The 22,769-nt window shown below is 44.4% G+C and overlaps 1 protein-coding gene across 1 annotated transcript in view; it reads left to right on the forward strand.

Annotated features, from left to right (window-relative positions):
- Positions 1-4,275: 4,275 nt before the first annotated feature.
- Positions 4,276-22,769, forward strand: part of LOC111954114 (carboxyl-terminal PDZ ligand of neuronal nitric oxide synthase protein-like) — a 37,269-nt gene continuing 18,775 nt past the window's right edge. Inside the window, exons 1-6 of the mRNA XM_023973613.1 lie at positions 4,276-4,323; positions 6,246-6,338; positions 7,712-7,770; positions 16,730-16,838; positions 17,031-17,172; positions 17,463-17,620. Coding sequence (XP_023829381.1) covers positions 4,276-4,323; positions 6,246-6,338; positions 7,712-7,770; positions 16,730-16,838; positions 17,031-17,172; positions 17,463-17,620 — 609 coding nt within the window. The remainder of the gene's footprint in view (positions 4,324-6,245; positions 6,339-7,711; positions 7,771-16,729; positions 16,839-17,030; positions 17,173-17,462; positions 17,621-22,769) is intronic.

A 22,769-nucleotide genomic window follows, 5' to 3' on the forward strand; every position in this document is an offset into this window, starting at 1 on the left:
AGTGTGTGTGTGAAAGTGTGTGTGTGAATGTGTTTGTATGACTGCTTGGTTAACGTGCGTAAGTGTGTGTGTGTGTGTATAAAGTACAATGAGTGCTTTTTTAAGGGCAGACAGTGCTATTGAGACCCAGGGTGAGAGACAGCAGCACTTAGGGCCAGTGATGACCCTGTTTCACTGTCTTTGTACTCTGTCTGGCAGTAGTATATGCTGTCATATCAACATCCAGTGTCTCTTTAAACTAAATATTCCATTGAAACCAATGTTCTTTGGAACAGATCTGTGTGGGGCACGTCCCGCCTATATAATGGTAAGGTAAGGAAACACTGCACAGATGTCCTGCCTGAAAGAGCTGTCCTACTGTTCTCTTACTCATTTATTTGTATTTTTAATTTAACTATGCAAGTCAAATTCTTATTTATAATGACAGCCTAGGAACAGTGGGTTAACTGCCTTGTTCAGGGGCAGAACGACAGATTTTTTCCTTGTCAGCTCGGGGATTCGATTTAGCAACCTTTTGGTTACTGGCCCAGCGCTCTAACCACTAGGCTACCTGCTACCCCCTCATCTTTAAAGTAATCTGTTTAGTAGGGTTTGCACTCAGCAAATGTTTTGTTGTGTGAACATGGTCATGTGAGATTTAAATTCCCATCAACATGCCACAGTGGAACTGTCTGTCTGAGCTAGGGGCTTGTGTAGAATCAAAACTTTTGCTTTGTGACTGATTGTGTCAATCTCTCTCTTTTTCCATCTCTTCCTCTTTCATTCTCATGTTTCTTCATCCCTGTCTGTCGCTCAGTGTCCTCTCTTCTTCCTCGTCCCTCTTTCATTTCTCCTTCTCTCTTCCTATCTTCCTCTTTCATCCCTGTCTTTCTCTCTTCCTCCCTGTCTCTCGCTCCCTCTTTCCATCTCGTTGCTCATCCTCTATTTAATCAGCTCTCCCAGGACCCTGCTCTCAGTAATTAGCTTTGAAACTTTAATCACCATAGACCTAGAGCAGAGGAGAGTAGAGAGATGGTGGCATTATACATACACAGGCACAGACACACAAGTATACTCACGTACACACGCTGGTACGTGTACTTGCCCACATATGTAGGCCTATACTAACGCACGCACACACACATACATTTTACCCAACCTCACACACACCTGCACATCTCAGTGCATTAATATTAAGTGTGGTAACAGGCCATGGCATGCTCAGACATGCCAGCCAATTAGCCTATGGCACCGTGGATAGGGAAGGTCACGCCATGCGGGAGGCCGGTGCATAACGTTAGCTCTCCTCTCTCTTTCTGTCCCCCCCAACATACAGGGCCTTCCACCATTATGATAGACTGTTACCATACTGTTATGATAGACTGTTACCATACTGTTATGATAAACTGTTACCATACTGTTATGATAGACTGTTACATATTTTACTGATAGACTGGTTACCATACTAATGATACTGTTATACTGTTATGTTAAACTGTTACCATACTGTTATGATAGACTGTTACCCATACTGTTATGATAGACTGTTTACCATACTGTTATGATAGACGTTACCATACTGTTATGATAAACTGTTACCATACTGGTTATGATAGACTGTTACCATACTGTTTATGATTAGAACTGTTACCATACTGTTATGATAGACTGTACCATACTGTTATGATGACTGTTACCATAACTGTTATGATGGAACTTTACCATACGGTTTGGATAAACTGTTACCATACTGTTATGATAGACTGTTACCATACTGTTATGATAGACTGTTACCATACTGTTATGATAGACTGTTACCATACTGTTATGGTAGACTTTTACCATACTGTTTTGGTAGACTGTTACCAAACTTTTATGGTATACTCTGTAGTCTTTGGTCATGTTTATTAGGCACCAAACAAAACAGACTGAAAAATGGTAAAGGACTACCTCTCCTTGTCCAGTAATGAACGCTCAATTCCATTTACCATTGCAAAATATTTTAAGCAATTTCTGTTGTCTTCCCCTAATGAACACAACCCTGGTCTCAGGCCTTGAACCTGGTTTTCTGTTGCAAAATGCTTTAAAATTATTTCCATCTGTCACGAATATCACCGAAGGTGGCTCCCCTTCCTGTTTGGGTGGCGCTCGGCGGTCGTCGTCGCCGGTCTACTAGCTGCCACCGATGCCTTTTTCCTTTTCGTTTGTTTTTGTCTAATTGGTTTCACCTGTTCCTTGTTGGGTTTTTGGGGTGGGTACTATTTAAGTTTGTTTAGCCCGCTAGTGTTTGTGCGAGCTTGTTGTTATTGTACGTCGGAGGTGTATTGTTGATTTTGGGTTTTCGCTGTCCGGTTTATGTAACAGTGGTCTTTGGGTTGTGTTTGCGCCTGTGTTTTGGGTTCACCCATTTTTGTACCTGTTCCTGTTTACTGTGGACATTAAAGCGTTTTTTCCCCGTGAAACTTCTGCTCTCTGCGCCTGACTCCACACCCATCATTCTCCTGACGTTACACCATCACATGCCTTAAAGAACACAATCCTGGCCTTGGAGTTGTCAGAGTTGACGCTAACTGGGTTCATGTTTAAGTGAGGAACCGTGAGGCTGAGTGGAGGCGACGTGGCGGACAAGCTAACTCCGCTAGCTAGACTTCCTCTGAGCCGACACAATGGCCAGACACGCAGGAAGTGTGTTAGCCACTCTGAGCAGACACACAGCTGCCATGTCCCATCCTGCCAACAAGCAGAAGATGAGAAGAGCGGCACCCCTATTCTGGGAACCGGGAAATTTGGGAACTGAACAACCTGGGCTGTTTTATTGTTATATGTTGAAATACAGTATATAGTAGGATGGATTGTTTGGGGGGGGGGGGGGTGTGGGGGGGGGGGTGTTTGAGTGTTTGTGTACAGTGTGTGTGTGCGAATGTGTGTGTCTACATGCTTTTTTTCGTGTGTCTATGTTCGTCTTTCATCAACGTGTGTGTGGGTTCCTTTGTGTGTGTGTCGGGTTGATGTGGCTCAGTCAAGGACTGACTTCGTTTAATAATGGACCTCCTGCTCTCAGCCCTCCATACAGACAGATGAGATCAACACTGACTGGGAAACTATCCTATGGTCAGATGTTTCTCAAGGTCCAACGGCCTAACGTCAGCCACAGGGGAGGGCAGCAGCTGCTAGAAGTCAACTGTCCAGAAATAAACATTAATATATCCATTAGCATGAGCTAATCAGCTAATCAGCCTGGGATTGGATTGCATGTGAATGTGGAGTGCCATGACATTAGAATGGATGAGAAGAAGAACAGATGTAGCAATCCCAAATGAAAGAGGCAATAGAGTAACCGGTCTGTCACAAAATGTTTTGCATATCAGCAATCAAGTTTTCAAGATATATAACTTTCAAACTACAGAATATCATATGACGCATAACGCAGCATCGTATGATGCAAAATGCATCATACAGGGATGATTTCTGTATTTTGAAGTTATATATCTTGAAAACTTGATTGCTGACAAGTAAAACATTTTGGGACTATGTCAACAATGGACTAATGAAACAAATACCAAGAGATTGTTTTTGGATGGAGTTTTCCTTTAAATAAAGATAACATTTTGGGAATGTATAGGAATGATCATTGTCCCCTGTTCATCCTCAGTGTAGTGTTTAGTGTTAAGCCAACTGAATATGAATGTCACTATTTGTTCCTAGGGAACTCACATCATCAGTACCTCAGTCAGACAGCTCTGCTCAGTGTTCTCATCACTCACCCAACCATTATTTGGAGAAGAACAAGGAACAAAACATGTAATGTTGTTTAATGTCTTCAACTCCAACTTCAGGACTGGTCTAGGTAGCCTCATGGTTCAGCTGGACCACTGGTCACCGTGTTTCAACTGGTCACCGTGTTTCAACTGGTCACTGTGTGGTAGGTAGCCTCTCTCACCATGGTTCAGCTAGGCCACTGGTCACCGTGTSTCACCTGGTCACTGTGTGGTAGGTAGCCTCTCTCACCATGGTTCAGCTAGACCACTGGTCACCGTGTTAGCTTAGGGCCACGGTCCCTCTTTCACACTGGTCACTGTGTGGTAGGCCTCTCTCACCATGGTTCAGCTAGGCCACTGGTCACCGTTTTTCAACTGTGCACTGTGTGTGGTAGCGCTCTCTCACCATGGTTCAGCTAGGCCACTGGTCACCGTGTTCACTGGTCACTGTGTGGTAGGTAGCCTCTCTCACCATGGTTCAGCTAGGCCACTGGTCACCGTGTTTCAACTGGTCACTGTGTGGTAGTAGCCTCTCACCATGGTTCAGCTAGCCATGGTCACCCGTGTTTCACCTGGTCACTGTGTGGTAGGTAGCCTCTCTCACCATGGTTCAGCTAGGCCACTGGTCACCGTGTTTCACCTCTGTCACATGTTTTGGGTGAGTATAGGCCACTGGTCACCGTGTTTCAACTGGTCACTGTGTGGTAGGTAGCCTCTCTCACCATGGTTCAGCTGGAACCCAATAGGGGTTTCAATTAGAGGTAGACCGATTATATGATTTTTCAACGCCGATACCGATTATTGGAGGACCCAAAAAATCGGCCGATTTTTTAAAATGTATTTGTTATAATGACAATTACAACAATACTGAATTAACACTTATTTTAACTTAATATAATACATCAATAAAAATCAATTTAGCCTCAAATAAATAATGAAACATGTTCAATTTGGTTTAAATAATGCAAAAACAAAGTGTTGGAGAAGAAAGTAAAAGTGCAATATGTGCCATGTAAAAAAGCTAACGTTTAAGTTCCTTGCTCAGAACATGAGAACATATGAAAGCTGGTGGTTCCTTTTAACATGAGACTTAAATATTCCAAGGTAAGAGGTTTTAGGTTGTAGTAATATAGTATTTATAGGACTATTTCTCTCTATACCATTTGTATTCCATATACTACCTTTGATTATTGGATGTTCTTATAGGCACTTTAGTATTGCCAGTGTAACAGTATAGCTTCCGTCCCTCTCTTCGCTCCTACCTGGGCTCGAACGAGGAGCACATCGACAACAGCCACCCTCGAAGCAACGTTACCCATGCAGAGCAATGGGAACACCTACTCCAAGTCTCAGAGCGAGTGGCGTTTGAAACGCTATTAGCGCGCACCCCGCTAACTAGCTAGCCATTTCACATCGGTTACACCAGCCTAATCTCGGGAGTTTCTTACTGCATTCGCGTAACAGGCAGGCTCCTCGTGGAGTGCAATGAGAGGCAGGTGGTTAGAGCATTGGACTAGTTAACTGTAAGGTTGCAAGATTGAATCCCCGAGCTGACAAGGTAAAAATCTGTCGTTCTGCCCCTGAACAAGGCAGCTAACCCACCGTTCCTAGGCCGTTATTGAAAATAAGAACGTGTTCTTAACTGACTTGCCAAAAAAAAAAAACGGCCAAATCGGTGTCCAAAAATAACGATTTCCGATTGTTATGAAAACTTGAAATCGGCCCTAATTAATCGGCCATTCCGATTAATCGGTCGACCTCTAGTTTCAATGGCTCAGTGGGTTAGAGCACATTGCTACAAACCCAAGGGGTTGATTCCCAATGAGCCATGACGGGCCACATGTCTGTGTCACTGTCAATGTTGACAGTTGTTTAAGTGGCTTTGGATGAAAGTGTATATTAAAATAGATGATCATATTAAGGAACCCTGCTTCACAATGGTCTCCCTGAGTCCTTGTAGTCAATAGTACCAAACACTGAGTAGATTGTTAGTTTGGCTACTGATATGAATTATGGAAGTCCTTTCCTCTTTCCTTAATGTGCCTGCCAAGCCATTAAAGGATAGCTAATATATTAGTGTGTAGCAGGGATCATCTCCTAACACTGACAGCCTTCCTCTGTTGGAGCCTCTAAGACTCTGTCACTTTGCCAGCAGGGTGGGTGGGTGGGTGTGTGTGTGTGTGTGTGTGTGTGTGTGTGTGTGTGTGTGTGTGTGTGTGTGTGTGTGTGTGTGTGTGTGTGTGTGTGTGTGTGTGTGTGTGTGTGTGTGTGTGTGTGTGTGTGTGTGTGTGTGTGTGTGCAACTTCCCCTGGGGTTCAATAAACTGTCTATACTGCAGTGTAAAGTGCTCTAGGCACTTTACACTGTAAGAGTGGTATCTCTCACCTCATTCAGTACCTATGTGTTGAGCCCTTCACCTACAGTATGTGACAAATAGTTGATTGTAGTTGTTGTTGCTCTACTCCCATAGAGGTCTGTGATTGACCTATATGTGTTTGTGTTTTCCAGTATGAGTTCAAGGCCAAGAACATCAAGAAGAAAAAAGTAAGCATCATCGTGTCTGTGGACGGAGTCAAGGTGGTCCTCCGGAAGAAACAGAAGGTAAGGCTGGGCCAGTAAGAAAGCAGGGTTATGATGATGTCATTATGAAGAGGCCAATCAAAGAGTAGGTTTATGATGCTGTCATTATGAAGACACAAATCAAATTATAGGATTATGATGATGTCATTATGAAAGGACCAATCAGAGAGCAGGGTTATGGTGATGTCATTAGGATGACGTCATAATGAAAGACCAATCAGAGAGCATTGTTATGATGATGTCATTATGAAGGGACAAATCAGAGATGGCTTATGTCAATGTCATTATGAGGGGAGTAAAATTGTTATATCAACAAATCCATGGGATTCTTCTGTCTTGTAAATGTTGTGTTCTTGTCTGTCGTAAAATATTACATTTAGACTTCATGTTATCTTTCGACTCTGAATTAGAGGTCGTCACGGGTCCAAAAAGTTGGACCTGTTTCGAAATGGACCTGGGGCTTTCCCACCCGGACCCAATATGCATAAATAAAATGTTCTCTATGTTCAATAGAGACCCGTTCTGAACGGACCCTGGGAGTACTAGACCTGTTCGGTATAGACGTGGTCAGATCCAGACTCGGTCTGATCCGAGTGAGGAAAGCAACAGAAAATGTATTTTTTAAGCTACTTTATTAACCAGAGCTGATAAATCGTGAGAGGAGGGAGAGAGAGGTGGTGATGCTGCTCTAGCAGCCAGGGGAGGGGCCGTACTGTGAGCGAGTGAAACAACAACAAGGGGGGAGGGGTGAGAGACAGCAACCAACTAAGCCGACTCGCGCTATAGGAAACTATTCACTTTCATAGCTAGGTTATTTATCATCAAATATGATTACGTAGTACCTGTCTTGACTGAATCAAACCAGGAGAAGCTAGTCAAGCTAGCTAACATTAGCTAGCTAGGCTTATTGAGGCTGCAGTGCATGCACTTTCTCATCCTACAGTTACAAATAACAACAACTCCATTCAGAATATTAAGTAGGTGTTGGTCGTTGTAGCCTATCCTTCTCTTTTAACTTTTAATTCCGTCATTTTAATTCCATCTTCCATTGATTAGATATATCCTAACTGGCTCTATGACTGTAGCCTATTGCCGCTTTGATGAATTATGATTGGCCAACAACAAGCTAAACGCTCCACGCTCAACTCTCTCTCTACTGCAGTAGTCGTGTTCGGATTTGTACGGGGCCCTCCCGGACAATTCAGTTAAAATTACACATACCCGAGGGACAATTCAGTTAAAATTACACATACCCGAGACCCGTGACGATCATATCAGGTCTGACCCAGACCCGTGACATTATTTTGGGTACAGGTGGATCCGTGAAGACCTCTACTCTGAATCTCCACTGTTGTGATTGATTGTTAACATCATCTTGACTTCCTTGCCCACAGAGGAAAGAGTGGACCTGGGACGAGAGCAAGATGCTGATCATGTCTGACCCCATATACAGGTCAGTGTCACACCTATTGTACAGCTCTCCCTCACTCATCACTCCATTTCCTACCTATTCCCCATATAGTGCACTACTTCACCCAGAGCCAATGTAGTGCACTCGGACATCATTTGAAAATACATTCTTTATCTCAATTCACCTTCCTGCTATAAAAATAGCAGAAGCTCCTTTAGTGAATCCCATTTTTATGGGCCACGCTGATGGTCCAACCGGATAACACATTGAAGCCATTCATATGTGCTGCTACACACTCTGATAATGTGCCTCTACGTATGTGCCATCGGCAATTACACTCATACAGTATATATTGGTTAGGGTTTGGCTTGTAGCCACAGCATAAGTGACGACTGGCTCGATTCAGTACTATGTAGCAAAATTTGAAATAGTATTTTTTACACTGGATAAAAGTAGAGAATAACAGAGCTATAAAATTGTATATATCATACACTGCAGTTGAGGAACAATGGGAAAGTAATTCTACTTTGAAAGTTATTAAACTTGTAACCCCACTTTTGAGAAAATGTCTCTTGAATGTTTTAGTACACCTACTGGAGAGCTCTTCTTTGTCTACACCCATTCAGCATTATTCACACCCTCTTAAGCTTTAGCCCCACCCATCTCTTTATTAAGGATTCACGTGAGGCCATGTGCTAAACAGAGTGAGCATGGTAGTGTAGTGTAGTAAACAACCAAATATTTCAAGACTAAAAGTGGTGAAAGTAGTAGCAAAAAATCTAGTCCTTGGCCTGTATCTTCATCTGACTTTGGTGCAAGTCATGTTGTATAAACATACAATATTAAATCAAATCAAAGTTTATTTGTCTCATGAACAGGATACAGAAGGTGTAAACGGTACAGTGAAATGGTTACTTACAAATTTGCATAGTAGCAATATCAAAAATAGAAAGTGTCCAGATAAATATTGTATAACTATTTTATAATTATTAGATGATTCTTACCCAGACACACTTGACCCATCTAAATTGATGGGTCATGTGAAAGAAATGCTATAACCCCCCCAATACAATAGATGAATGTAATCACCCCCAGACACACCTGGCTAACTTGATGTGGTCTGGCGATGTGGAGTTTTGTTTAGACATGTAGCTAGCTAAACAATGAACCTAATGGTGCTTTCAAGACAACTGGGAAAATGGAAAAATATGAGGTCAAATAATGACATCAGTGATCTTCAGGTCAGAAAGTCTGGGCTCTAGAAAGAGGCCCGAGTTCCCGAGTTGAAATTCCGAGTTGGATGACCGCTCAAAAAGATTTTGGGATTCGGAGCTAGTTTTTTTTGAGTTCCCAGTTGTCTTGAACACACAAGTCGGAAGTCAGAGATTTCCAAGTTCCCAGTTCCAAGTTCCCACTTGTTTTGAACGCAGCAAAGCAATACAAACTGATTGTCATAGCTAGCCACCATGCATGAATCTTAAGGTAGCTAAAGCTAACCAACTAGGTTCAATGTTAGCTAGCTAGCTAATAATAGGCTATAACTAGCAACGCAAATGGATTTCTAAAATATGAATAATATTACTACACAGATCATACACGTAATGTTAGCTAGTGAGCCAACTAGCTAACGTTAGCTAGCTAGCTAACAGTACACTTTAACTTTAATGAAAACGACTATCTGACAAAATTAGAAATGTATAATATCTGAAACTGTAGCTAAACTCTTACAAACATGGATGAATGCTTCTCCCTCTCTGTCTCAGATGCCATGGTTGCCCTTAGTTTGAAGACCTAATCCAGAGACAAGTGTTTTATACAACAGTGTTCTCTTTTTGACTCCCTCTGCATATTTGTAATCAAAAGCCAGAATGTAGCTATCATACTCTGCTTCCACTGGGCATTCCACTGATTTCAAAACTCGGTCAACTTCTCCCATGACAACAACACTGTTGATCGCCGTTTCTTCCCACATCACTGTCATCAGAAGACTTTGATAAAAATGCCTCTCCTGTGAAGTAGTGACGTGCGACATACGCCTAGTTTCCTGAAACGAGTCACGTGTGAGTTTGTGTGTGTGCATGCGTGCCTTTGCGTGCGTTTGTGGTTTTTCAGGGACATCTCTGTTCTTACATGGTAGCCATGGTAGCCACAGCATTATAGCTACATCTGTAGGCAACAACACCTCTGACACACTGACCCTCAACATGTGGGGGCCCCTCAGGGGTGTGTGCTTAGTCCTCTCTTGTACTCCCTGTTCACTCACGACTGTGTGGCCATGCACGACTCCAACACCATCATAAAGTTTGTTGATGACACAATGGTGGTAGGCCTGATCACCGATGGCGGTGAGATGGCCTACAGGCAGCAGTGGGGGTCGGTGCCGTTTAAGATGAGGGAGGTTTAAAAAATAAATACATGTTTTTATGAACATGTCCTTATTTCTATTCCAGCATATTGGATGACTGTCATTCATATTACATTCACCCAGCTCAATGTAACATTGATATGGCTAGGCTACTCCATGATGCTCACATCTTTCCTGTACCCATCATGAGGTTGCTACAACCTAGCCTATGAATTAAGGATTGCAACGTAGGTGCACAGGTCGAGATAATTTTGAGTTATCAAAGTCTGCCTTGCACACTCTTGCCTGCATATAGCTGATCTAGAGTGTAATCATTAGTCCAACAGTTGCAATGAATACACCCCTGATCACACGCAAACACAGTTCACTTTCATAGAATACACAAACAGCTCATATATATAATTCCTTCTTGCATCTTTCTACCCGCTCTCCTCCTCTCACCTTTTCCCTTCGCTTGTGGACTTCAGTGCACAAAACATCAGCTGTCTGTGACCTGCTACAATCATGCAGTACAGTGTACAGTCAGCAGCAAGCAGTTTAGCTGTTATTCCGGCGGGCCCCCGTGGCAATAAATTATTGGATAGCCATAGCCAGCTACTTAACATAGAATCCATCTCGGTTTGAGCTGGTTGTTTGAGTAGGCTAAATTAGTTAGCTGCATTCAATGCTAGCTAAGTAAGTGAAAGTGAAAAAATATATAAGCTGAAATATAGCTAGGTCTCTCTTGCTTCTCCTTAATATGGAAGAAATTATTTGTTCAAAACTGTTCAACTATTGTCTTTCTCTCTGTTTTTGTCAACTACTCACCAGATTGTATGTACTGCAGTGCTATTTAGTTGTAGCTTATGCTTTCAGTACTAAATTCATTCTCTGATCCTTTGATTTGGTGGACAACATGTCAGTTCATGCTGCAAGAGCTCTGATAGGTTGGAGGATGTCTTCCAGAAATTGTTATAATTACTGTGTAAGTCTATAGAAGGGGGTGAGAACCATGAGCCTCCTAGGTTTTTGTATTGTATTGTATTTGTATTTGTATTGAAGTCAATGTACCCACAGTAGGACAGAAGATAGCTAGCGGCTACACCATGGTGCTACCCTAAAGAGTGCCGATGAGGCTACTATAGACCTTCATTGCAAAACAGTGTGTTTTAATCAATTATTTGGTGACGTGACTATATTTAGTATATATATATATTTTAAAGGAAATTCACTGAGGAAGATGGTCCTCCCCTTCCTCCTCTGAGGATCCTCCACTGCTTGGCAGTGTGGCGCAAAGACAACAACCTCTCCCTCAACTTCAGTAAGACAAAGGAGCTGATAGTTGACTACAGGACAAAGAGGGGAGAGCACGTCCCTATCCACATCGACAGGGCTGTAGTGGAGCGGGTTGAGAGCTTCAAGTTCCTTGGCGTCCACATCACTAAGGACTTAATATGGTCCACACACCCGCACAGTCATGAAGAGGGCACGACAGCGCATCTTCTCCCTCAGGAGGCTGAAAAGATTTGGCATGGGCCTTCGGATCCTTAAAAACTTCTAAAGCTGCACCATCTAGAGCATCTTGACTGGCTGCATCACCTCTTGGTATGGCAAATGCATCGCCCTCAACCACAAAACTCTACAGAGAGTGGTGCAAACGGCCCAGTACATCACTTGGGTCGAGCTCCCTGCCATCCAGGAACGCTATATCAGGCGATGTCAGAGGAAGGCTTGAAAAATTGCCAAAGACTTCAGCCAACCAAGCCATAGACTGTTTACTCTGCTACCGTCCGGCAAACGGAATCTGAGCACCGGCTCTCGCACCAACAGGCTCCGAGATACACTCTACCCCCAAGCCATAAGACTGCTAAATTGCCATATATAGATAATTAAATGGTTACACGGTCTGCATTTACCCTATCTTGCACTGACTCTATGCACACTCACAAGACGATACACTGACTGTACAAAGCATTAGGAACACCTGCTCTTTTCATGACATAGAGTGACCAGGTGATTCCAGGTGAAAGCTATCATCCCTTATAGATGTCACCTGCTAAATCCACTTCAATCAGGGTAGATGAAGGGGAGGAGACACCTTAAAGAAGGATTTTTAAGCCTTTAGACAATTGAGACATGGATTATGTGTGTGTGCCATTCAGAGGGTGACTGGGCAAGACAAAATATTAAAGTGCCTTTGAACAGGGTATGTTAGTAGGTGCCAGGCGCACTGGCTTGAGTGTGTTAAGAACTGAAATGCTGCTGGGTTTTTCACTCTCAACAGTTTACCTTGTGTATCAAGAATGGTCCACCACCGAAAGGACATCCAGCCAACTTGACACAACTGTGGGAAACATTGGAGTCAACATGGGCCAGCATCCCTATGGAACGCTTTCGACACCTTGTAGAGTCCATGCCCAAATTAAGTGAGGCTGTTCTGATGGGAAAAGTGGGTGCAACTCAATATAAGGAAGGTGTTCCTAATGTTTTGTACACTCTGTGTATATTATCCATGTCCTTGTTCAGCCACGACTCCTCGAAATATAGGATATTACAGTTCTTGAGGTGATAGGATATTCTCTAGAACAGAGCTTGTCCGGTTTGTTCTCTAGTGATTGTACGTTAGCCAGTAGTGGGTGCAACTTAATATTATGAAGGTGTTCCTAATGTTTTGTTCCCTCAGTGTATACATGCACTATATACACCCTCACTCATACACACTACACTACACTGACACTTTCACACAAAACACACACACATACACTACAAACACAACACACACACCAACGCCTCATACCTGGACGGATTTAAACACCTTTTTCGCCCACTTCAAGGAAAACAATATCAAGCTGCCGCCGCGGGTCCTCAAGGCTTACTGTGTGCTCTCGTTCTCCGTGGCAGACGTGAGTAAGTCATTTAAGCGTGTTAACCCTCGCAATGCTGTTGGCCCAGACGGCATCCCAAGCCATGTCCTCAGAGTATGTGCAGACCAGCTGGCTGAAGTGTTTACCGACATATTGATTCTCTCCTGATCCCAGTCTGTTGTTCCCACTTGCTTCAAGATGTCCACCATCGTTCCTGTACCCATGAAAGCTAAGGTAACTAAACTAAATGACTATCGCCACCTAGCACTCACTTTTGTCATCATGAAGTGCTTTGAGAGGCTAGTTAAGGCTAACCCTCTCCTGTACTCCCTGTTCACCCATGACTGTGTGGCCACGCACGTCTCCAACTCAATTATCAAGTGTGCTTTCGAACAGTGGTAGGCCTGATTACCAACAACGATGAGACAGCCTACAGGGAGGAGGTGAGAGCCTTGGTGGAGTGGTGCCAGGATAATAACCTCTTCCACGACGTCAACATAACAAAGGAGCTGATTGTGGACTACAGGAGACAGCAGACGGAGCCACGGTGGAGAGGGTCAAAAGCTTCAAGTTCCTCAGAGTACACATCACTGACAACCTGAAATGGTCCCTTCATGCATGGCTCTCCAGAGGGGGGTGTGGTCAGCCCAACACATCACTGACAACCTGAAATGGTCCCTTCATGCATGGCTCTCCAGAGGGTGGTGTGGTCAGCCCAACACATTACTGACAACCTGAAATGGTCCCTTCATGCATGGCTCTCCAGAGGGTGGTGTGGTCAGCCCAACACATCACTGACAACCTGAAATGGTCCCTTCATNTGGTGTGGTCAGCCCAACACATCACTGACAACCTGAAATGGTCCCTTCATGCATGGCTCTCCAGAGGGTGGTGTGGTCAGCCCAACACATCACTGGGGGCACTCAGCCTGCCCTCCAGGACATCTACAGCACCCGGTGTCACAGGCACCCTCACACTCAACGTCAACAAAACAAAGGAGATGATCGTGGACTTCAGGAAACAGCAGCGGGAGCAGCCCCCTATCCACATCGACGGGACAGTAGTGGAGAAGGTGGAAAGTTTTAAGGTCCTCGGCGTACACATCACGGACAAACTGAAATGGTCCACCCACACAGACAGCATGATGAAGAAGGCGCAATAGCGCCTCTTCAACCTCAGGAGGCTGAAGAAATTTGGCTTGTCACCAAAAACACTCACAAACTTTTACAGATGCACAATCGAGAGCATCCTAACTGGCTGTATCACCGCCTGGTACGGCAACTGCTCCGCCCACAACCGCAAGGCTCTCCAAAGGGTAGTGAGGTCTGCACAATGCATCACCGGGGGCAAACTACCTGCCCTCCAAGACACCTACACCACCCGATGTCACAGGAAGGCCAAGAAGATCATCAAGGACCTCAGCACCCGAGCCATGGCCTGTTCACCCCGCTACCATCTACTGAGAAACAGCTTCTACCTCCAGGCCATAAGACTGTTAAAAAGTCACCACTAGCCTTAGTCACTGTTCTACCACCCGGTACTCTACCTTCCACCTTAGAGACTTCTGCTCTATGTACAGTACATAGTCATTGAACAGAGGTCATTTTAATAAGGTTTAAATACTGTTTTACTCCTTTTATATGTACAGTTGAAGTCGGAAATTTACTTACACCTTAGCCAAATACATTTAAACTCAGTTTTTCACAATTTCTGACATTTATTCAGAGTAAAAATTCCCTGTCTTAGGCCAGTTCAGGATCACCACTTTATTTTAAGGATATGAAATGTCAGAATAATATCCTTGGGGTCATTGTCCATTTGGAAGATCCATTTGCGACCAAGCTTTAACTTCCTGACTGATGTCTTGAGATGTTGCTTCAATATATCCACATAATTTTCTCTCCTCTAATTTTCTCTGATCTATTTTGTGAAGTGCACCAGTCCCCTTCTGCAGCAAAGCATCCCCACAACATGATGCTGCCACCCCCGTTCTTCACGGTTGGGATGGTGTTCTTCGGCTTGCAAGCATCCCCCTTTTCCTTCCAAACATAACAAGGGTCATTAAAAAAAGTACGATCTTTGTCCCCATGTGCAGTTGCAAACCGTAGTCTGGCTTTTTTTATTGCGGTTTTGGAGCAGTGGCTTCTTCCTTGCTGAGCGGCCTTTCAGGTTATGTCGATATAGGACTCGTTTTACTGTGGATATAGATACTTTTGTACCTGTTTCCTCCAGCATCTTCACAAGGTCCTTTGCTGTTGTTCTGGGATTGATTTGCACTTTTTGCACCAAAGAACGCGTCTCCTTCCTGAGCGGTATGACGGCTGCGTGGTCCCATGGTGTGTACTACTGTTTGTACAGATGAATGTGGTACCTTCAGGCGTTTGGAAATTGCTCCCATGGATGATCCAGACTTGTGAAGGTCTACAATTTTTTTTCTGAGGTCTTGGCTGATTTCTTTTGATTTTCCTATGATGCCAAGCAAAGAGGCACTGAGTTTGAAGGTAGGCCTTGAAATAAATCCACAGGTACACCTCCAATTGACTAAAATTATGTCAATTAGCCTATCAGAAGCTTCTAAAGCCATGACATAATTTTCTAGAATTTCCCAAGCTGTTTACAGGCACAGTCAACTTAGTATGTAAACTTCTGACCCACTGGAATTGTGAAATAATCTGTCAAACAATTGTTGGAAATTGTTGGAATAATTACTTGTGTCATGCACAAAGTAGATGTCCTATCCGACTTGCCAAAACTATAGTTTGTTAACAAGAAATGTGTGGAGTGGTTGAAAAACTAGTTTTAATGACTCCAACCTAAGTGTATGTAAACTTCCGACTTCAACTGTAGCTCCATTATTTAGTATTTTATTTATATTCCTCTTGTGTTAGTTACTATTGTTTTATTTTTTTATTACTCTGCATCATTGGGAAAGGTTCGCAAGCAATCACTTCACTGTAAAGTCTACACAAGTTGCATTCGGCGCATGTGATCAATAAAATGTGATTTGATTTGTCTGTGTGTGTGTGTTTGTGTGACAGAGACACACAGAACATCATCTCTCTTAGTGCAGGTCTTTTTATAGCTGTAATTAGCTGTGTTTGTTCCCATTGGACGCTGTTTATAGCCCTGTAGCCTAGTGTGCAGTAGAATGGCTGACACTGACCATATATCAGCTTTGTGTGTGTGTGTGTGTGTGTGTGTGTGTGTGTGTGTGTGTGTGTGTGTGTGTGTGTGTGTGTGTGTGTGTGTGTGGTGTGTGTGTGTGTGTGTGTGTGTGTGTGTGTGTGTGTGTGTGTGTGTGTGTGTGTGGGGGGTGTGTGTGTGTGTGTGTGTGTGTGTGTGTGTGAGAGAGAGAGAGACAGAGGGCTGACCATATACCAGCACATCACAGGGACAAGGACAGTGAATTTGGCTACTTTTTATGGGTATGACTGGTGGTGGTTTATTCGTAAACCAAAGTCGTATTCATTAGGGCACACCGTAGCAAAACGTTTCAATCGTTTTTTTTGTCCAAGTGGTCCCTCCCTCTTTCAGTCTGTTCGCTTCTGTTTGTTGCTTAATGAACACGATGCAGAAATCAGGGAATGTTGATGAAGGGAATCACGTGAAAATGCTAACCTGGGACAGTGTTGGTTATATCATAGGTCTCTCTGTGAAAATGTATACTGGTAGCTACTATATTTACTCAACATTGCATTTTGGCCTCTTATTTAATAGTTGTGTGCCAATGTAACCATAGTGAGAAAGCCTGCCTTCCAACTTTTGTCCAACGTTCTTCCAAATGTTTCTCCAGGATCTTCTACGTGTCCCATGACTCCCAGGACCTGAAGATCTTCAGCTACATCGCCAGAGATGGCTCCAACAACTCTTTCAGGTGTAACGTCTTCAAATCCAAGAAGAAGGTGAGCGAGACTAGGCTATATTACTCCTCTCATGCCAAGTGGCCATACTCTGTAGGTCACCTGTATCTGTTCTGTTACGTCTCTCTCTCTCTCCCTCCCTCTTTCTTTCTTTCTTTCCTTCTTTCTTTCTCATCTTTCTCTGACATGAATAACAACAAAGTAATATCCCACTCTCTCCCTCTCCCCCGCCAGACCCAGGCCATGCGTATAGTGCGTACGGTGGGCCAGGCGTTTGAGGTGTGTCATAAGCTTAGTCTGCAGCACGCCCATCAGGGTATAGATGGACAGGCAGATGGAGAGAGTGACAAGTCCACAGAGGACACCCCCGCTGAGGGTGAGAGAGAGGGGGAGACACACACACACATGCACACACACCAACTGCCACAACACTGTTACACTCCGACATTGATCACTAAACATGACAGAGACAGACAGACAGATATACACACAGATCACCATAACACTTATTGTCTCACAAAGATTTTATTGTCTTATCATTTCATTGACTGACAAAACAGATGCAAAAACTGAACACGCTGTTCATGTGCGAACCAAGAAGGACACCTGACCATTAGTGATGATTTGATGATGTCATTGGTTTGTGTGTGTTCCTCTTTCCCGCAGGTCGTCAGTTGACAGGGGCGGAGGAGGAGGAGGAGGAGGGGTGTGGAGAGGAAGGGGAGCCCCAGGCACAGTCCCAGTCTGTGTGTGAGCAGGCGGTCAACGAGATCCTCCAGAGTCTGGCCCAACTTAACGTGGTCCAGCCTGGACACACCATCATGGTAAGAGCACCTGACTTACTTTACTTATTCCTTTCTGTTCCTGGAGGAGCAAAGGGCCTCAACAGGGAGTTAACAGGGCCTCAACAGGGCCTCAAAAGGGCTTCAACAGGGAGTCAACAGGGCCTCAACATGCAGTCAACAGGACCTCAACAGGACCTCAATAGGGAGTCAACAGGACCTCAACAGGGAGTCAACAGGACCTCAATAGGGAGTCAACAGGACCTCAACAGGGAGTCAACAATACCTCAATGGGGAGTCAACATGACCTCAACAGGGAGTCAACAGGGCCTCAACAGGGCCTTCACAGGGCTTCAACAGGGAGTCAACGGGCACCGTCCCAGGCACAGTCCCAGTCTGTGTGTGAGCAGGCGGTCAACAGGGCCTCAACAGGATCTCAACAGGGAATCAACAGGGCCTCAACAGGACCTCAACGGGGAGTCAATAGGACCTCAACAGGGAGTTAACAGGTCCTCAACAGGGCGTCAACAGTGCCTCAACAGTGAAGCCTGGGTAATGTTCATAACTTCATTCCAGGGGTGTATTCTTTAGTTGATTTCCATAGGAAACATTTCACAATGAAAATAAGAGTTTCTATTGGACATATTCACATAAAGAATCATTGTCTCATGTCAGATGGCGTACTCCTACATGACGCTTGTCCCTCAACCTGTCTGTCTTGTAGGATGTGGAACTCATCTCTAAAAATCTAGATTTTACTCAGCATGTATCTGACAGCTGGCACAGCTAGTTATCAGACAGATTAGTGGAGATGTCCGTCGTGCTATTTTACGTGAGACAATGGGCAAGGGATGGAACTTAAATATTTTGGTCAGCTGGGCTAGTAGACCACATTTAACCCAGATCTATGTTGTGGTTCCCTGCGGCAGTGTCTATTTAACCCAGATCTTTGGCTGTAGTTTCCCTGCGGCAGTGTCTATTTAACCCAGATCTATTCTGTGGTTCCCTGCGGCAGTGTCTATTTACGACAGTGTCTATTTAGCCCAGATCTATGCTGTGGTTCCCTGCAACAGTGTCTATTTAACCTATATATGTGATGTAGTTCGCTGCAGAAGTGGATTGACCCCCCTGAGTCATGTCCTAGCCCTTTGTTACTTAGATGTAGGGTTTTGTGACCCACTGTGTGTCTGAGAGGAGTCTTAAACACACATACACACACACAAGAATGCACACATACACACGCAAGCATACACACATATATAATACACCCACATACATGTACATATACACCAGTGGAGGCTGCTGAGGGGAGGACATAATAATGGCTGGAACGGAGCGAACGGAATGGCATCAAACACATGGAAACCATGTGTTTGATGTATTTGATACCATTCCACCTATTCCGCTCCAGCCATTACCACGAGCCCGTCCTCCCCAATTCAGGTGCCACTAGCCTCCTGTGATAGACACATACACGCACACTCACACACACACGTATGATGGCGTGTTGCTCTGACAGAGATAGAGAATGCTCCCTACATTATTCACACCAGCCGCTGGCTGAGGGACAAGGCAGCCTTAACATGCCTGGCTAAACTATTAAAGCTTCACTCTGTTCTAGTCTACTGTTCCGTCTGTATGTCCTGTGTTTTTGTGTGTGTGTGTGTGTGTGTGTGTGTGTGTGTGTGTGTGTTGTGGTGTGTGGTGTGTGGTGTGTGTGTGTTGTGTGTGTGTGTGTTGTGTGTGTGTTGTGTGTGTGTGTGTTTGTCTTTGGACAGCTTGGATCTCTGGTGGGTGTTATGGGGCCCCGGGGCTGCCTAGTGGCCCTCAGAGAGAAGCAAGACTGTGTGAAACATGCCTCAACTCATCCACTTACAGTAGAACCGTAGGAACACACCGAAGGGTTGGGGCTATCCTGTCAATACTAGCTCCCCAAGCCCTTTAGGCTTAAAGTACCACAAGCGGACATTCACTTATTTTCAATTGAAAGACGATGCCCAGAGCTTACCCATGATGTTGCGCTACGATTTAAGTCAATACGTCATTGTTTTAGTCAAAGTATGATATATTCAGGGTTGAAGTGGGGAATCCAAAGTGGAGATCTGGGTTTTTTCCGTGTCAATGCTGTGTGTTTCCCCTATTAAATGACATGCTACTACTTTTCAGTCTACGTTTATTTTCAGGGATGGGTTTTATTTTAATGTTACCATCCTCTACTGCTGAGTGGAGGATGACTCTTAATAATGTCCGGAATGGAATGGTCCCCCCTCAACAGCCTACACTGGTTACCACCCACAAGCATGGCATTGTTTATTTATCAGAAACACCTGCAAATGTCTTCTTCTTCGCTAGTCGCGACTGCGCTAAACAGCTTTTCGCCGTAGCCTACGTAGCCACCTGAGCCATGGAGCAAACTAAAATAGCAGGTTATTATTATATTTTTGCACCTCCACTTTTTTACCAGAAAATTCTCATCATCCATTGGTACATTTTTCAATTTTCACTTATTTTGTTTAGCTAGTCTATAAAAATATATGACTATTTTAGAAATGGTATAATTGCGTATTTTGCTGCATTTTGCAACCCTGCTCCCCCGTTGCCACAAGATAAATGGTTTTGAACACTAATGCCATGCTTCACTACACACTTCACTGCTTGATTGGTGCAGCTTAACCACAAGTGTCTATCCTATAATGAACAGGCACCCACAAAGGAAAATTCAAGGAACTTGTTTATCTATTTTATTACGCTGTTACATTTGTATTGGTGTTTTGTGTCCAATGCTCTCAAGGAGTTGTAACATTTCATTTGTGAGGTGCACTATGAGCAAAGTGTCACGGATCCCTCCGGAACTTTCATTACACACACCTGGCCCCTATTCCCAGTGATTAGTAATTGTATAGTGTGCCCTTGGTTGACTATTGTCCTGTCGATTATTGTTATAATGTCCGTTGGTTCGTGTGAGTACCTGTGCAACTTTGGCAGCGGCAACTGGCCCGTCCGACGATGACGCAACTTTGGCAGCTGCATTGGGTCCTAATCGACCCACACTGCGTTCCTGTGATCGTCCTCGAGGCCGGTGTCGTTGCGGTGCAGGGTGTCGGGGGGGTGGTGGTTTGTGGGTACTGTGACGGATCCCTCCGGAACTTTCATTACGCACACCTGGCCCCTTTTCCGACTGATTGTATTTGTATATATGTGCCCTTTGGTTTCCATGGTCTTGTCGATTATTGTTTCAATGTCCGTTGGTTCGTGTGAGTACCTGTGCTGTGTGTTTTGGCTTTCGTGCCATTGTGGATTGAGCAGATGATTACAGGTCTCGTCCCGTGGGATAATCATTGTGCGCTTGTGTTATTTATTCGAGGTACTCCTCGCTCTTTTGTTTGGGTTTCTACCCTGTGTTTTGTATAGTGTTTGTTTGGTCTTCGTCCCCGTGCCTTTAGACGGCACGCCGTAATTTGGGTAAGACATTTAAAAAATAAATTCATGCATTCCTGCGCCTGTCTCCCAATCCTTCATACCAACGTGACAGAATAATCAACCATTAAGGGAGACAGTGTGAATGGCCCATCCGACGACGCTGCGACTGGTCCGTCCGGCGCTGCCGCAACTTCGGCAACTGGGCCGTCCGTCGATGCAACTTCAGCAGCTGCAACTGGCCCGTCCGACGCCGCCACAACCGGTCTGTCCAACGCCACTGCTACTGGTCCGTCCAACAACGTCGCAACTNTGCTACTGGTCCGTCCAACAACGTCGCAACTTTGGCAGCGGCAACTGGCCCGTCCGACGCCGCCACAACCGGTCTGTCCAACGCCACTGCTACTGATCCGTCCAACAACGTCGCAACTTTGGCAGCGGCAACTGGCCCGTCCGACGACTCAACTTCGGTAGCTGCATCGGGTCCTGGTCGACCCGCACTGCGTTTCTGTGATCGTCCCCGCGTCGGGGGGTACTGTCACGGATCCCTCCGGAACTTTCATTACGCACACCTGGCGCTATTCCCAGTGGTCTTCTTCCCCGTGCCTTCACACGGCACGCCGTAATTTGGGTGTAATAAAAAAAAACTATTACGCATTCCTGCGCCTGTCTCCTGATCCTTCATACCAACGTGACACAAAGTCATTGTAGCCTATCATTTCACTTTCCCTGTGTTAACCATGAGCACGGGCTGACTTGGCTTTGGTGTACCGCAGCCGAAGCCTGCTATTATCCTACCTATCAACGGTTGTACTGTGCCCACTGTGCCCAGAATGCCAAGAGTGTGCAAAGCTGTCATTAAGGCAAAGGGTGCCTACTTTTTTGGTTACTACATGATTCCATATTTGTTATTTCATTGTTTTGATGTCTTCAATATTATTCTACAATGTAGAAAATTGTTATAATAAAGAAAAACCCTTGAATGAGTAGGTGTTCTAAAGCTTTTGACCGGTAGTGTATATATATATATACAGTTGAAGTCGGAAGTTTACATACACCTTAGCCAAATACATTTAAACTCAGTTTTTCACAATTCCTGACATTTGATCCTAGTAAAAATTCCCTGTCTTAGGTAAGTTAAGGATCACCAGTTTATTTTAAGAATGTGAAATGTCAGAATAATAGTAGAGAGAATGATTTATTTCAGCTTTTATTTCTTTCATCACATTCCCAGTGGGTCAGAATTTCACATACACTCAATTAGTATTTGGTAGCATTGCCTTTAAATTGTTTATCTGGGTCCAACGTTTTGGGTAGCCTTCCACAAGCTTCCCACAATAAGTTTGGTGAATTTTGGCCCATTCCTCCTGCAGAGCTGGTGTAACTGAGTCAGGTTTGTAGGCCTCCTTGCTCGCACATGCTTTTTCAGTTCTGCCCACAAATTTCTATAGGATTGAGTCAGGGCTTTGTGATGGCCACTCCAAATACCTTGACTTTGTTGTCCTTAAGCCATTTTGCCACAACTTTGGAAGTATGCTTGGGGTCATTGTCCATTTGGAAGACCCATTTGCGACCAAGCTTTAACTTTCTGACTGATGTCTTGAGATGTTGCTTCAATATATCCACATAATTTTCCTGCCATGATGCCATCTATATTGTGAAGTGCACCGTCCCTCCTGCAGCAAAGCATCCCCACAACATGATGCTGCACGGCCCATGCTTCACGGTTGGGATGGTGTTCTTCGGCTTGCAAGCCTCCCCCTTTTTCCTAGAA

Source organism: Salvelinus sp. IW2-2015, linkage group LG28, assembly GCF_002910315.2.
Source record: "Salvelinus sp. IW2-2015 linkage group LG28, ASM291031v2, whole genome shotgun sequence".
NCBI classification, from domain to species: Eukaryota; Metazoa; Chordata; class Actinopteri; order Salmoniformes; family Salmonidae; genus Salvelinus; species Salvelinus sp. IW2-2015.